At 48.1% G+C, this 15,000-nt stretch overlaps 1 protein-coding gene across 1 annotated transcript in view; it reads right to left on the bottom strand.

The window, feature by feature from the left end:
- Positions 1 to 15,000, bottom strand: part of ca16b (carbonic anhydrase XVI b) — a gene marked incomplete at both ends in the record, with an annotated part of 161,492 nt that overhangs the window by 32,115 nt on the left and 114,377 nt on the right. Inside the window, 2 exons of the mRNA XM_084445746.1 lie at positions 2,997 to 3,189; positions 6,788 to 6,945. Of these exons, the coding sequence (XP_084301872.1) occupies positions 2,997 to 3,189; positions 6,788 to 6,945 (351 nt within the window). The remainder of the gene's footprint in view (positions 1 to 2,996; positions 3,190 to 6,787; positions 6,946 to 15,000) is intronic.

Here is a 15,000-nt window from a genome sequence, read left to right as displayed (position 1 = left end):
AGGATCTAGAGGTCTGTTCAGGATCTAGAGGTCTGTTCAGGATCTAGAGGTCTGTTCAGGATCTAGTGCTCTGTTCAGGATCTAGTGCTCTGTTCAGGATCTAGAGGTCTGTTCAGGATCTAGTGCTCTGTTCAGGATCTAGAGGTCTGTTCAGGATCTAGTGCTCTGTTCAGGATCTAGTGCTCTGTTCAGGATCTAGAGGTCTGTTCAGGATCTAGTGCTCTGTTCAGATCTAGTGCTATGTTCAGGATCTAGAGGTCTGTTCAGGATCTAGAGGTCTGTTCAGATCTAGAGCTATGTTCATGATCTAGAGGTCTGTTCAGGATCTAGTGCTCTGTTCAGGATCTAGTGCTATGTTCAGGATCTAGTGCTCTGTCAGGATCTAGTGCTCTGTTCAGGATCTAGTGCTCTGTTCAGGATCTAGAGGTCTGTTCAGGATCTAGTGCTATGTTCAGGATCTAGAGGTCTGTTCAGGATCTAGTGCTATGTTCAGGATCTAGAGGTCTGTTCAGGATCTAGTGCTATGTTCAGGATCTAGTGCTATGTTCAGGATCTAGTGCTATGTTCAGGATCTAGTGCTATGTTCAGATCTAGTGCTATGTTCAGGATCTAGTGCTATGTTCAGATCTAGTGCTATGTTCAGATCTAGAGCTATGTTCAGGATCTAGTGATATGTTCAGGATCTAGTACTCTGTTCAGATCTAGTGCTATGTTCAGGATCTAGTGCTCTGTTCAGATCTAGTGCTATGTTCAGATCTAGAGGTCTGTTCAGATCTAGTGCTATGTTCAGATCTAGTGCTATGTTCAGATCTAGAGCTATGTTCAGATCTAGAGCTATGTTCAGATCTAGAGCTATGTTCAGATCTAGTGCTATGTTCAGGATCTAGTGCTATGTTCAGATCTAGAGCTATGTTCAGATCTAGTGCTATGTTCAGGATCTAGTGCTATGTTCAGATCTAGTGCTATGTTCAGATCTAGTGCTATGTTCAGATCTAGAGGTCTGTTCAGATCTAGAGCTATGTTCAGATCTAGTGCTATGTTCAGATCTAGTGCTATGTTCAGATCTAGTGCTATGTTCAGATCTAGAGCTATGTTCAGATCTAGAGCTATGTTCAGATCTAGTGCTATGTTCAGATCTAGAGCTATGTTCAGGATCTAGAGGTCTGTTCAGGATCTAGTGCTATGTTCATGATCTAGTGCTATGTTCAGATCTAGAGGTCTGTTCAGATCTAGTGCTATGTCAGGATCTAGAGCTATGTTCAGATCTAGTTCAGTGTTCAGATCTAGTGCTATGTTCAGATCTAGTGCAGTGTTCAGATCTAGTGCAGTGTTCAGATCTAGTGCTCTGTTCAGATCTAGTGCTATGTTCAGATCTAGAGCTATGTTCAGGATCTAGTGATATGTTCAGGATCTAGTGCTATGTTCAGATCTAGTGCTATGTTCAGATCTAGTGCAGTGTTCAGATCTAGTGCTATGTTCAGATCTAGAGCTATGTTCAGATCTAGAGCTATGTTCAGATCTAGTGCTATGTTCAGATCTAGTGCTATGTTCAGATCTAGTGCAGTGTTCAGATCTAGTGCAGTGTTCAGATCTAGTGCTATGTTCAGATCTAGTGCTATGTTCAGATCTAGTGCAGTGTTCAGGATCTAGAGCTATGTTCAGATCTAGAGCTATGTTCAGGATCTAGTGATATGTTCAGGATCTAGTACTCTGTTCAGATCTAGTGCTATGTTCAGGATCTAGTGCTATGTTCAGATCTAGTGCTATGTTCAGATCTAGTGCTATGTTCAGATCTAGTGTAGTGTTCAGATCTAGTGCAGTGTTCAGATCTAGTGCTATGTTCAGGATCTAGTGCTATGTTCAAGATCTAGTGATATGTTCAGGATCTAGTACTCTGTTCAGATCTAGTGCTCTGTTCAGATCTAGGGCTATGTTCAGATCTAGTGCTATGTTCAGATCTAGTGCTATGTTCAGATCTAGTGCTATGTTCATGATCTAGTGCTATGTTCATGATCTAGTGCTATGTTCATGATCTAGTGCTATGTTCAGGATCTAGTGCTATGTTCAGATCTAGAGCTATGTTCAGGATCTAGTGCTATGTTCAGATCTAGTGCTATGTTCATGATCTAGTGCTTTGTTCAGATCTAGTGCTATGTTCAGATCTAGAGCTATGTTCAGGATCTAGAGCTATGTTCAGGATCTAGTACTCTGTTCAGGATCTAGTGCTCTGTTCAGATCTAGTGCTCTGTTCAGATCTAGTGCTTTGTTCAGATCTAGTGCTATGTTCAGATCTAGAGCTATGTTCAGATCTAGTGCTATGTTCAGATCTAGAGCTATGTTCAGATCTAGTGCTATGTTCAGATCTAGTGCTACGTTCAGATCTAGTGCTATGTTCAGATCTAGTGCAGTGTTGAGATCTAGTGCTATGTTCAGATCTAGTGCTCTGTTCAGATCTAGTGAAGTGTTCAGATCTAGTGCAGCTGGAATCACAGCTATGTACCGTATGTACTGTATGTAACACAGGCAGCATGTGTGTGTGTGTGTGTGTGTGTGTGTGTATGTCTGTGTGTGTGTATGTGTGTGTGTGTATGTCTTTGTGTGTGTGTATGTCTGTGTGTGTGTGTGTATGTATGTGTATGTCTGTGTGTGTGTGTGTGTGTGTGTGTGTGTGTGTGTGTGTGTGTGTGTATGTCTTTGTGTGTGTGTGTGTATGTCTGTGTGTGTGTGTGTATGTCTGTGTGCGTGTATGTCTGTGTGTGTGTGTGTATATGTGTATGTCTGTGTGTGTGTATGTCTATGTCTGTGTGTGTGTGTATGTATGTGTGTGTGTGTATGTCTGTGTGCGTGTATGTCTGTGTGTGTGTGTATATGTGTATGTCTGTGTGTGTGTATGTCTATGTCTGTGTGTGTGTGTATGTATGTGTGTGTGTGTGTGTGTCTGTGTGTGTGTGTGTGTGTGTGTGTGTGTGTGTGTGTGCGTGCGCATCCTCCAGTACCTCTCGAGGCCTCTGTGCCGTGGACGTTGCCGAGCCGGTCGGCTGGGCCGTTCTGCCAGGCGTCCTTCACGGCGGACTTGAGGAGCGCGCGCTGGTCCCTCGCCTGCAGGGGGCGGTAGTTGTTCCTCAGGTACTCCACTGACTTCACGTGGTCCTGCTGCTCCGTGGTGAAGATGGAGTAGAACGCCTCGAGCTGACAGCACAGAGCAGGACACGCATCACCACAGGAACCCTTTGAGATAGCGGTGCGTCAGTGTGTGTGTGTGTGTGTGTGTGTGTGTGTGTGTGTGTGTGTGTGTGTGTGTGAGAGTGTACAGTATGTGCGTGTGCGTGTATGTATCTGTGTGTGTGTATGTGCCTGTGCGTGCGTGTATGTATCTGTGTGTGTGTGTGTATGTGCGTGTGTGTGGGCGTGTATGTAGCTGTCTGTGTGTGTGTGTGTGTGTGTGTTTGTGTGTGTGTGTGTGTGTGTGTGTTTGTGTGTGTGTGTGTGTGTCATATTGTTACAGTGGTCCCGGGTAGCCAACATGTAACTACTCTCGTCAGGAGACGGCGTCCCCTGCTGGGCGAGACACGAACAGCGCTACAACTGAGGGCGAATTTACGACCATTGATCGGTCTGCCTGACATCCCGCCAGGCGTTGCTAACGACTACACATTAAAGATCCCCAGAACACAGCGCCTTCAATGGACGCTCGGGGAACAGAAGCACCCTCTGAGAACGGCGTGTGAACGTCGGTCAAATACCGTAACTAGGATGTTCAAAAATGACAAAGGAATTCATCCTGCGAGAAACCGTAATGTTGTTACTGTATAAGAGATACGACCTACGTAAGATTATATATGAAGCCCGTAGGTGTATATATGAAGCCCGTAAGTGTATATATGAAGCCCGTAGGTGTATATATAAAGCCTGTAGGTATATGAAGCCCGTAGGTGTATATATGAAGCCCGTAGGTGTATATATGAAGCTCTTAGGTGTATATATGAAGCCTGTAGGTGTATATATGAAGCCCGTAGGTGTATATATGAAGCTCGTAGGTGTATATATGAAGCCCGTAGGTGTATATATGAAGCTCGTAGGTGTATATATGAAGCTCGTAGGTGTATATATGAAGCCCGTAGGTGTATATATGAAGCCCGTAGGTGTATATATGAAGCCCTTAGGTGTATATATGAAGCCCGTAGGTGTATATATGAAGCTCGTAGGTGTATATATGAAGCTCGTAGGTGTATATACTGTATGAAGCTCATAGGTGTATATATGAAGCCCGTAGGTGATGGTGAGCGGGGGAGGTAATTTGCAGTGAATATGCGGTAACCGGGGGGTGGGGGGGTTTAATGGGCGCCAGTCAGACCGCCGTTTGAACGTTTTGAAGCTCTTGTAGCAGCCGCCAGGGCTGAGCATTAGGGCGCCGCGTTTCAGAGCGATCTGAACACCTGACATCACTCACGGCACCGTATGCGCACGCACACACATGCGCACGCACACACACACACACACACACCCACACAACGTCACTAACGTACACATGCACACACAGCATCACTCACATGCACACGACAACTCACAGACACACAGACGCACATGCACACGACATCACTCACTCGCACAAGCACACACACACACACGTCACTCACACACACACATCAATCAATCACTCACACACACACACACACCTATACACACATGCTGTACACACAGACATAGACACACAGGGGAGGAGAGGAGGAGGGGAGGAGGGGAGGAGGAGAGGAGGAGGGGAGGAGGAGAGGAGGAGGAGAGGAGGAGAGGAGGGGAAGAGGAGGAGAGGAGGAGGGGAGGAGGAGAGGAGGGGAAGAGGAGGAGAGGAGGAGGGGAGGAGGAGAGGAGGGGAAGAGGAGGAGAGGAGGAGGAGAGGAGGAGGGGAAGAGGAGGAGAGGAGGAGGGGAAGAGGAGGAGGGGATGTAGAGAGCAGTGAGTGTATGCAAATTAATAGTAGGAGGCCAGTGATTGTTCTGATGTGAATACTGGATTTGAATGTATGTGTGTAAAGTGTGTGTGTGTGTGTGTGTGTGTGTGTGTGTGTGTGTGTACGATACGATAGCCTTTATTGATCCCCAAAGGGGAAATTTGATTTCTTTCAGCAGCATACAGACAGCATACACAGCCACACAGAGAGTATGGGAGTAGATAGTGGAGGATAACCCAGAATGTGCAGTACTAAAACACAGGCAACCGTCCATCTCTATAAGCCCCACAATAAAATACAATCTACAGTCATAATGCATCATAATACATAATAAATACAATAATAGGCCATAAATATAAAGATATACTCAAGTTCTAAAAATAAAAAAATACACACTCCGATCCATAGGTCCCTCAATATAGATCCATAAATATAAACATAACTATACATACCTCAATATGAGCATGTGCCAAAGTGCAGGTTAATGGCTTGTTAAAGCATTTAATGGCTGCTGGGACAAAGGAGTTGCCGAACCTGTCGGTCTTAATTTTAGGCAGGATCATCCTGTGGCTGAAGCAGCTCCTCCTCTGGCTCAGCTCCTCAAAGAGGGGGTGAGAGGGGGTCTCCACGATGGACAGCAGCTTGTCCCCCGTCCTCCTCCTTCCCACCTCCTCCAGACTGTCCAGTTCCCCCCCCCCTGGCCTTCCTCACCAGCATTTTTAATCTGTCTATATCACCCTTCTTGGCGCTGTGTGTGTCTGTGTGTGTGTGTGTGTGCGCGCGTCTGTGTGTGTGTCTATCTGTGTGTGTGTGTGTGTGCGTGTGTGTCTGTGTGTGTGTGTGTCTGTGTGTGTGTGTGTGTGTGTGCGCGTCTGTGTGCGTGTGTGTCTGTGTGTGTGTGCGTGTGTGTGTGTGTGTGTGTGTGTGTGTGTGTTTACGCATGGCCGAAGCAGGCTGGTCTCACAGCACGTGAAAGTTGTTTGGCAGTTTTAGAACATCTAAACCTAAACGGACTTCTTTATCATCATCTCACTTCACACACACACCCGTGTGTAGCTGCCAACGTTAACGCAGGCGATGTGAGCGATGCTTGGAAAACTCTTTCTGGCTACAGATAATACAACAGATGTTGTTGATGAGGACAGTAGAGAAGTCACCATTTTAGAAGTATGATATACTGTACTTTCGATCACAGTCAGGAAGAGGCATTCTTGCCAAACTGCTCAAGGATGTTATTATACAGCCTGGGTACACATGTAAATTGCAGGTGTTTATATCTGGAAGCCTAAGTAAATAATGTCCAAAAGCTAGTTGTGAGGGGCTTGCAGATGGCAGGAATGCCCAAGCCAAAAAGCTAAGGTGCCGGCAAAATTCAGTTTGATGTCTGCGATAATTGGCTGTCGTCACATACGGAGGAGAAGCTACTTCCTGTATCCTGAGACCGAGACTGGAAACCTATGTTGTTGAGATTCCCAAAGCTTGTGCATCTATTGTTGTTTGTTCAAGAATATATTTTGTGCATGCGTGTGTGTGTATATACAGTATGTGTGTATGTGTCTGTGTGTATGTGTGTGTATGTATGTGTATGTGTGTATTTGTGTGTGTGTGTAGGTGTATTTGTGTGTGTGTGTATTTACAGTATGTGTGTATGTGTCTGTGTGTGTGTGTGTGTGTGTGTGTGTGTGTGTATGTGTATGTGTGTGTGTGTGTGTGTGTATGTGTATGTATGTGTGTGTGTGTGTGTGTGTGTGTGTATGTCTGTGTATATATGTGTATATGTGTGTATATGTGTGTATATGTGTGTGTGTGTTGTGTGTGTTTGTGTGTGTGTGTACTGACCTGTGAGTGTGACAGGAGCAGGGGTCTGGAGTAGATGATCCACTCCACCACCTTGCTGCAGGGGGGGGTGGTGAGGGAGCCGGTGTAGCGATAGTAGCTCCCCAGAGAGACCGGCAGCAGGTCCCTCAGGACGAACGAGCTCAGGAACGTCTCCTTCTCTGGAGGCACACGGCGTCAACACACACGTCAACACAGAATACACACCTCAACAGAGGACACACACCTCAACACAGAGAACACACGTCAAACACAGAACGCACACCTCAACGCAGAGAACACACGTCAAACACAGGGAACACACGTCAACACAGAGAACACACGTCAACACGGAGAACACACACGTCAACACGGAGAACACACATCTCAACACAGAGAACACACACCTCAACACAACACACATCTCAACACAGAGAACACACACCTCAACACCTCAACACACGTCAAACACAGAGAACACACACGTCAACACGGAGAACACACACGTCAACGCGGAGAACACACACCTCAACACAGAACACACACCTCAACACAGAACACACACCTCAACACAGAACACACACCTCAACACAGAGAACACACGTCAACACAGAGAACACACACGTCAAACACAGAGAGCATGCCGCAGACACTGTTTTGCCACTGATTTACGACTCAAAACACACAGTACACACACACACACACACACACCATGTGGCTGTGTGTGATAACCCATCAGGTTTCATTCCTCACTATGACTGATATCCACTCTTTAAACTTTAAACTGATGGAATCGTATCGACAACATCCTGTTGAAAGCTTCCTCCCTGGCCTCTGATTGGTCAGACCCCATGCTTGGCAGAGGGCGGCGGCTAACTCATGACTAGACAAGGCGGTCTGCTCCGACGGCCAACTCATGACCAGCCTTCAGGAGGCTGGACTTCTCTTTCTCTCTCTCTCTGTAGGTTGTCCTCGGATGAGGCCTTCATCGGCGTTTCGAGTCATCCCGATCCTCGTGCATCATCCGGTTAGCTCGCCAGTACTTTCCGCCCAAAACGTAAAGGTCATGCTGAGTTGAACCACAATTCCAGGTACTTGAAGTCGTTGACTTCCTTCAGGGCAGTGCCTCCGGTTGTTATTAGAAGGTTCCGGCAGGATATTGATTGTTTTCTTGGCACTTAGCGGCCAACCCTGGCACACTCCACCTCCTGACCCGTCTCCGGACCTGGGTCACTTTAAAAAAAGTAAATAAACACTGTGTGGATGCTTTCAGTAAAAAAAAAAAAAAAAAATCGGACGGGGAAAGCGACAGCGAGCCCGGATGTTTGGAGAGTAGTCAGTACTCTGTCCTCCTGCGCTGCTGCTCTTAAAGCCCGAATCCTGGAAGTGGAAACGTGTTCCAGTTCCATCAGTCACCCCCCCCCCTCCCCCCCCCCCCCCGGCCCTGACTGACGGGGGAGGGGGGGATTATTGATGTGGGAGAAGTGTGGGAAGCCCTGCCCAGCTGGGCGTCGTCGCCCCCTGCTGTTTCCGTTTCGGTATTTAGCGTGGCTCCTCGCCCCCTCTGGCGGCCCGCGTGTGGCGTCTCTGGCGGAGCGCCTGCGGCGTGCGGATGGATGGATGGACGGCCGGGGCGGACAGGCTGGCGGAGGAGCGGCCGGCGCCCGGTGCCCCCCCCTCCCTCCCTCCCTCTCGCCGCAGGGGGACGTGGGAAATTAACGACCGGACGGAAATCCTCTTTTCACCAAAGCAAGTAAGCGCCCCACATCCAGCTGGTGGTCTACTTCACACGCACGCGCGCACGCGCACACACACAAGCACACGAGCACACACACACATACACACACAAGCACACACAGAGCTGGTGTAACTGGTCTATCTCTCTCTCTCTCTCTCTCTCTCACACACACACACACACACACACACACACACACACACACACACACACACACACACACCACCCCAGCCTCCAGCCTCCAACCTCGTGTGACACGGCGGCACAGTACATTGAATTGAAACCTGCAATCGAGAGCAAGCTCTCTTTTTCAACGTTGCCCTGATTACAATAGTAACCCATACAGAATAGGACGTGATAGAACAAAACGCATCGAATCACAAAATCACAAAACCCAAGAATAAAAACAAGACCGCAGTATGAGAAACATGCGCAGTCGACATGGAGCACAGCTTCTACCAGAGCCTTGAACCTCTCCAGAGAGACACGTTTTACCCCCCTGGCCTCAGGGAGTCCGGCAGCCTGTTCCAGCTCTCGGGTGCATACAAAGTCAAAACACTCTTTCCTGCGTTGGTGTTTCACCGAGGTATGCTCAGCCTTATATGTGATTGTGACCTAGGGCCAAATCCGCAAAAGGATTTGGACCAAAAAATAGCATCCAATCCACACAGCTCACGCAAAGGGTGAAACATATTGCAAACTGCACCGATGAGCAAATGAGCTTCACGGCTGCACTAGGCTCATTTGAATGTATGTAAATTAGGTGCTTCAGTGCAAAATTGCCCCAAATAAGCCTTGCGTCTGATCCACAAAGACCATGAGCTAACTGCCACACGCAGTTGGAGACGTGTGAATACCGCTTTTGAAAAGCTGGTATTAATGCTTCCGCTCATCGATGCGCGGATGGGGCTTGGTATCGTGCGCGGAGTGTGGCGCCGAGGAACAAGCCGCGGACCACGTCATCCAGGACTGTCCGATATATCGACACCCAACGGAATGCGTGGCCTGACGGTTGTGGATGACGAAACGGTGACGTGGCTCCTGGAGGTGTGCCCGGATATACTGTATAGCCCGGGTGTCCCCTCACCCAGGCTTGGGGTGGTAAAAGGATAGCCTCTCGGCCCCTAGCCTGGGGGGGAGTGAAACATCTACACCCAAACAAAGAAGAAGAAGAAGAGGAAGAAGGAGAAGACAAAGAAGAAGTAGAAGAAGAAGAAAGAGGAAGAGGAAGAAGAAGAAGATGACAAAGAAGAAGTAGAAGAAGAAGTAGAAGAAGAAAAGAGGAAGAAGAAGAAGAAGAAGAAGAAGAAGAGGAAGAGGAAGAAGATGACAAAGAAGAAGAAGAAGGAGAAGAAGAAGAAGGAGAAGAAGGAGAAGGAGAAGAAGAAGATGACAAAGAACAATAAGAAGTAGAAGAAGAAGAAGTAGAAGAAGAAGAAGAAGAAGAAGAAGAAGAAGAAGAAGATGCAGCAGTCAGCGCACACTCTCTCCTTCTGTCTCTCCGCATAACTTGTGAAGTTTGAATGATATTGAATTGATATTGGATAATATTAAGGGCAAACTATACATAGAGAGGGATTTAAAAAATAATTTCAGCCAGCTGTGATGCACAGAAACAAACAAACAAACAAAAAAGAACTGTTATTTTCTGCAAAAAAGTACAGTCTGTTGTTTTCATTACGATCCAATCTGTGTCCTGAAATATGGAGAGAAGCTTGAAACACTGGGGAAAGATCCGACTATATCCAAGATTTTGTATCTATATACAAGAACAAATTGCATTCAGTTGGTGGTACTGTAAGTGCAGAACATAAGGGTCTGACATGCCCGGGCTCTCCAGGGATCATGGCAGCATTATTGTAGCCAGATGAAGGCACCGTCATGCCAGGCATGTGCAAGAACGCCTTCATGGCTAATTGCAATCATGGGCGCAAATTGCACACAGTTGGCAAATTTGTGGGCGTGCTTGCCCGCGCATATCATTAGAGCAAAATCTTTAGTGGATATCGTGCTAAATTGGAACAGATTGCCGTTGCGATTGCTGTGCAAAACATCGAGCTATTAGCGGGAGCAGTGCATTCTTTGTGGATTTGGGCCCTAGTGTGTTGTTCCATGTCCCTAAAACACAAAAGTGAGGATAAGTATAATGGGAGCCAGACAGAGTTTTAAAAAGAAATAAAAGAAGAGCACTATGATATACTGTTCATGGTAACACTTTACAATAAGGATACATTAATAAGCATTAGTTAATGCATTATTAAGCATTAAGTAACAGTTAACTAATGTCTCTATTAACCATTTACTAATGTTATTTATGTTAACTAAGGTTAACTCACCTAACCCTAACCCTAACCCTAACCCTAACCTTAACTAATGTATTAATTACCATTAGTAACCTAACCTAACCCTGAATAAGCATTAGTTAACAGTTAACTCATGTTTTTTGTGACCCTTATTGTAAAGTGTGACCCTGTTCATCACACAGAACTGTTGCCGCACAGCAAGAAGGTCCTGGGTTCGATTCCCGCTTGGGACGATGTCGGCACTGGGGATGTTCTCCCCAGGGTTGTCAGGTACCCAGGTAGGGGTATCTCTCCCAGGGTTGTCAGGTACTCAGGTGGGGTATCTCCTGAGCCTTTCTGTGCAAAGTTTGCATGTTCTTCTACTTGGATTTCCTCCCAAGAACATGAAACATAAAAACATGCAGAAGAACAGATCGCTCTCCTTTCCAATCCCTGAGCAGGACTTGGACAGAGCGCTGTGATTGGTCCCCGGGCACGGCTCCTGCACACGCCCACGGCTCCTGGTGCTTGGAGGAGGAACAGCAACGATGGGTCAAAGGTCGAGAACTCATTTCCCCAGGCGATCCTAACCCAACAGTATGGGTGGTCCATTGTACATGTGTCGGTGTCAAGAGTCAATTTGTGTGACAAATAAAGACGTCTTCTTTTCTTCCTCCAGCCCCTCGCCTCCTCCCAGCCTCCTAGAGGCTCAGACAGGCCCCAACCTCCAAGTCTCCTAGAGGCTCATCCAGCTTCAACCTCCCAGCCTTCTAGAGGCTCAGACAGGCCCCAACCTCCCAGCCTCCTAGAGGCTCATCCAGCCTCAACCTCCCAGCCTTCTAGAGGCTCACAGGCCCCAACCTCCCAACCTCCTAGAGGCTCAGACAGGCCCCAACCTCCCAGCCTCCTAGAGGCTCATCCAGCCCCAACCTCCCAGCCTCCTAGAGGCTCACAGGCCCCAACCTCCCAACCTCCTAGAGGCTCAGACAGGCCCCAACCTCCAAGTCTCCTAGAGGCTCATCCAGCCTCAACCTCCCAGCCTTCTAGAGGCTCAGACAGGCCCCAACCTCCTAGAGGCCCAGACAGGCCCTAACCTCCCAGCCTCCTAGAGGCTCATTCAGCCCCAGCCTGCTAGAGGCTCATCCAGCCCCAACCTCCCAGCCTCCTAGAGGCTCATCCAGCCTCGACCTCCCAGGCTCCCTCAACCTCCCTGCCTCCTAAGGGCTGATACATTACATTACATTACAGTCATTTAGCAGACGCTTTTAACCAAAGCGACTAACAATAATTGATACAAGCCCCCAACCTCCTAGAGGCTCATCCAGCCCCCAACCTCCCAGCCTCCTAGAGGCTTATACAGCCGTCAACCTCCCAACCTCCTAGAGAGAGGCTCCTCCAGCCCCCACAGCCTCCCAGCCTCCTAGAGAGAGGCTCCTCCAGCCCCCACAGCCTCCCAGCCTCCTAGACAGAGACTCCTCCAGGCCCCACAGCCTCCCAGCCTCCTAGAGAGAGGCTCCTCCAGCCCCCACAGCCTCCCAGCCTCCTAGAGAGAGGCTCCTCCAGCCCCCACAGCCTCCCAGCCTCCTAGAGAGAGACTCCTCCAGGCCGGGGACATTAATAAATGGGAGAGCCGGCTAGCGACGCCCGGCGCTGGAGTGCGTGAAATTAATCAGCGTGAGTAAAGAGAGACGCGCTTTTTACGGCCATATGCTCTCAGTTTATCCTCCTTCTATTAACACGTCTTCTCCCTCCGCAGACGCGCCAGGAGCCGGCGCCGCTGCACGCGTCGTTAGGGCGCTCGTACCGGGCCGGCGGGGGTGTCGCGGGAACACGCTAGGACACGTGTGACGTGGTCCGGCGGAGACGCGCCATAGCTCATGTTTGTAGTTACCGACCAAGAGGCGCGATTCCACGCGGCATCGGAGATTAATGATGCGGGGTGTGCATGCGAGGAGCGGGCTGTGGGGGTGTGTGTGTGTGTGTGTCTGTGTGTGTCTGTGTGTGTGTGTGTGTGTGTGTGTGTGTGTGAGCAAGACAGAGAGACCCAGTGAGAATGTGTGCACTTGTTTGTGTGGGTGTGTGTGTGCGTGTGAGCAACAGAGAGAAACTCAGTGAGACTGTGCGTGTGTGTGTGTGTGTGTGTGTGTGTGTGTGTGTGTGTGTGTGTGTGTATGCGCTAGTGTTGTCAAAAATATCGATTTTTCGATTCATATCGATTCTGAATATTTAAAACAGTTTCAATACTAATTTCCCGCAATATCGATATTTTCCACACTATCGATACCAGCTGGCTTTCTCGCTCTGTCTTCTCTCCTACAGCGAGTTGTTGACACACAGGCGCACACACACACACAGGCACACACACGCTGCTGCTCTGCACACATTGCCCTGCCCCGCCCCCTCCCCCTCCCAGACCTGTCTGGTCAACAAATCCTCTCACTCGCTCCGAAGATGGCAAGTGCAGAGCCTCCGCGACTCGTGGATAAAGAAAACAGCAGAAGTGCTGTTTGGAAGTACTTCGGGTTTGAAGCAAATGACGAAGGAAAAGCTAAAGATGCCACGAAGCCCATTTGCAAGCGTTGTTGCAGAGTAGTGCCAACGAAAGGTGCAAACACAACAAATTTAGCAAAACACCTCTAGGACCGACACGCGGATCTCTATAAAGAATTTAGAGAGGTTGGTGACAGCTCCACTTTCAACATCACTGAAACATTAAACAAAATGGCCCAGTAAACTATTAACTTTAGTTTAATACATGAACTCTAGTTTAATACATCCATGAGCTTGCTATCGAAACGCCGCATTGACTGTGTGTGTGGGGGGGGGGGGGGGCGGTAGATAAGATAGTTAACGTGAAGCTAAGCTGGCTAGCTAATCCCCCTCAAAGCTACCCAGCAATGGGCCAAAGCAGTCAATGTGGCGTCTGAATAGCTGAGGGGAATTAGCTAGCTCACTACTAGCTAGCTCATGGATGTAAACTAGAGCTAGTTAGCTTAGCTTCGAGAATGGCTGTTGGGCTAACAGGACAGCACCAGCTATCAAGCCTGAGGAATCTTGAGTTAATGGTCAGTAAATCAACTTAGATGCTGTTATGCTTAACACACAGTACTATTAACTTTACTTAATTTCTAAGATTAGATTAGATAATAGAGTTATTTTTAAAGGTCGGATCTAAAGAGAAACCAAGGTTTTTAAAAGTGATATTTCTCTTCTCTTATAGTACCAGAGAGAAGCTGAGGAGAATCGGCCAGCAACAAAAGCGACACACACACAGCCTACCCTACTAGCTGTATTTGAACAACAAAGAAAGTATGATGCAAAATCAAATGAAACCAAGAAACTGAACAGGGCTGTAGCAGAGTACATATGCATGGATCAGGTCCCCGTGTATACTGTTGAGAAACCTGGGTTCAGACAACTTCTTGGACAGTTAAATAACAAGTATGCCCTTCCTTCACGGAATCATTTCATGTACACTGAAATCCCCGCCCTATACAATGAAACAAAAGATAAAATCATGGAGAGCCTTGGGGGGGGGAAACCCTTCTTTTCATGCACCACTGACCTGTGGACCAGCAGGGCCACATCCACATTCATGGCAGTAACTCTGCAGTTTATAACAGAATCCTGGGACATGCAGAGCTGGTGTTTGGGCTGTGTTGGGCTGCACTCAGAGCACACAGGGGACAGCTTGAGGGAGGCGTTGGAGGAGATGGTACATGAAACATGGGAGCTGGACATGTCAAATATGGCTGGCATCACCACTGATAATGCCTCAAATAACAAAAAACCATTTCAGCAGGACTTCACATGGGTCCCCTGCTTTGGGCACAACCTACACCTAGCCATTAGCAAGGGCCTGGATATAGACCGTGTGTCTGGAGCGCTGTCGAGGCTGAGGAAGACAGTCTGCTTTCAGCAGGTCAAAAAATCGAAAATTTTATGCCCTCAATGTTGTCAATTTCTCCCCGTGGTATCGAAAATGGTATCGAGTATCGATACTTTTCAAGGTATCGTATCGAAGTTAGAAATTCCAGTATCGTGACAACACTAGTATGCGCATGTGCATATACGATGGAGCGTTGACTAATTGAGGCTCAGATGCAATTAACGGTTGTGTCCGTTCCCTCAGCGCTCGCTCGGTGGAGGGCGGGCGGTATCGGGGCGAGCTGCCCTCCCCTCGGCCGAGCTCACTTCCTGTTGACACACGGCGCCGATCA

This window comes from Borostomias antarcticus, assembly GCF_949987555.1.
Source record: "Borostomias antarcticus genome assembly, chromosome: 11".
NCBI lineage: Eukaryota > Metazoa > Chordata > Actinopteri > Stomiiformes > Stomiidae > Borostomias > Borostomias antarcticus.
Note: the sequence above shows the minus strand (reverse complement) of the source record. Positions and strands in the feature narration are given on the sequence as shown.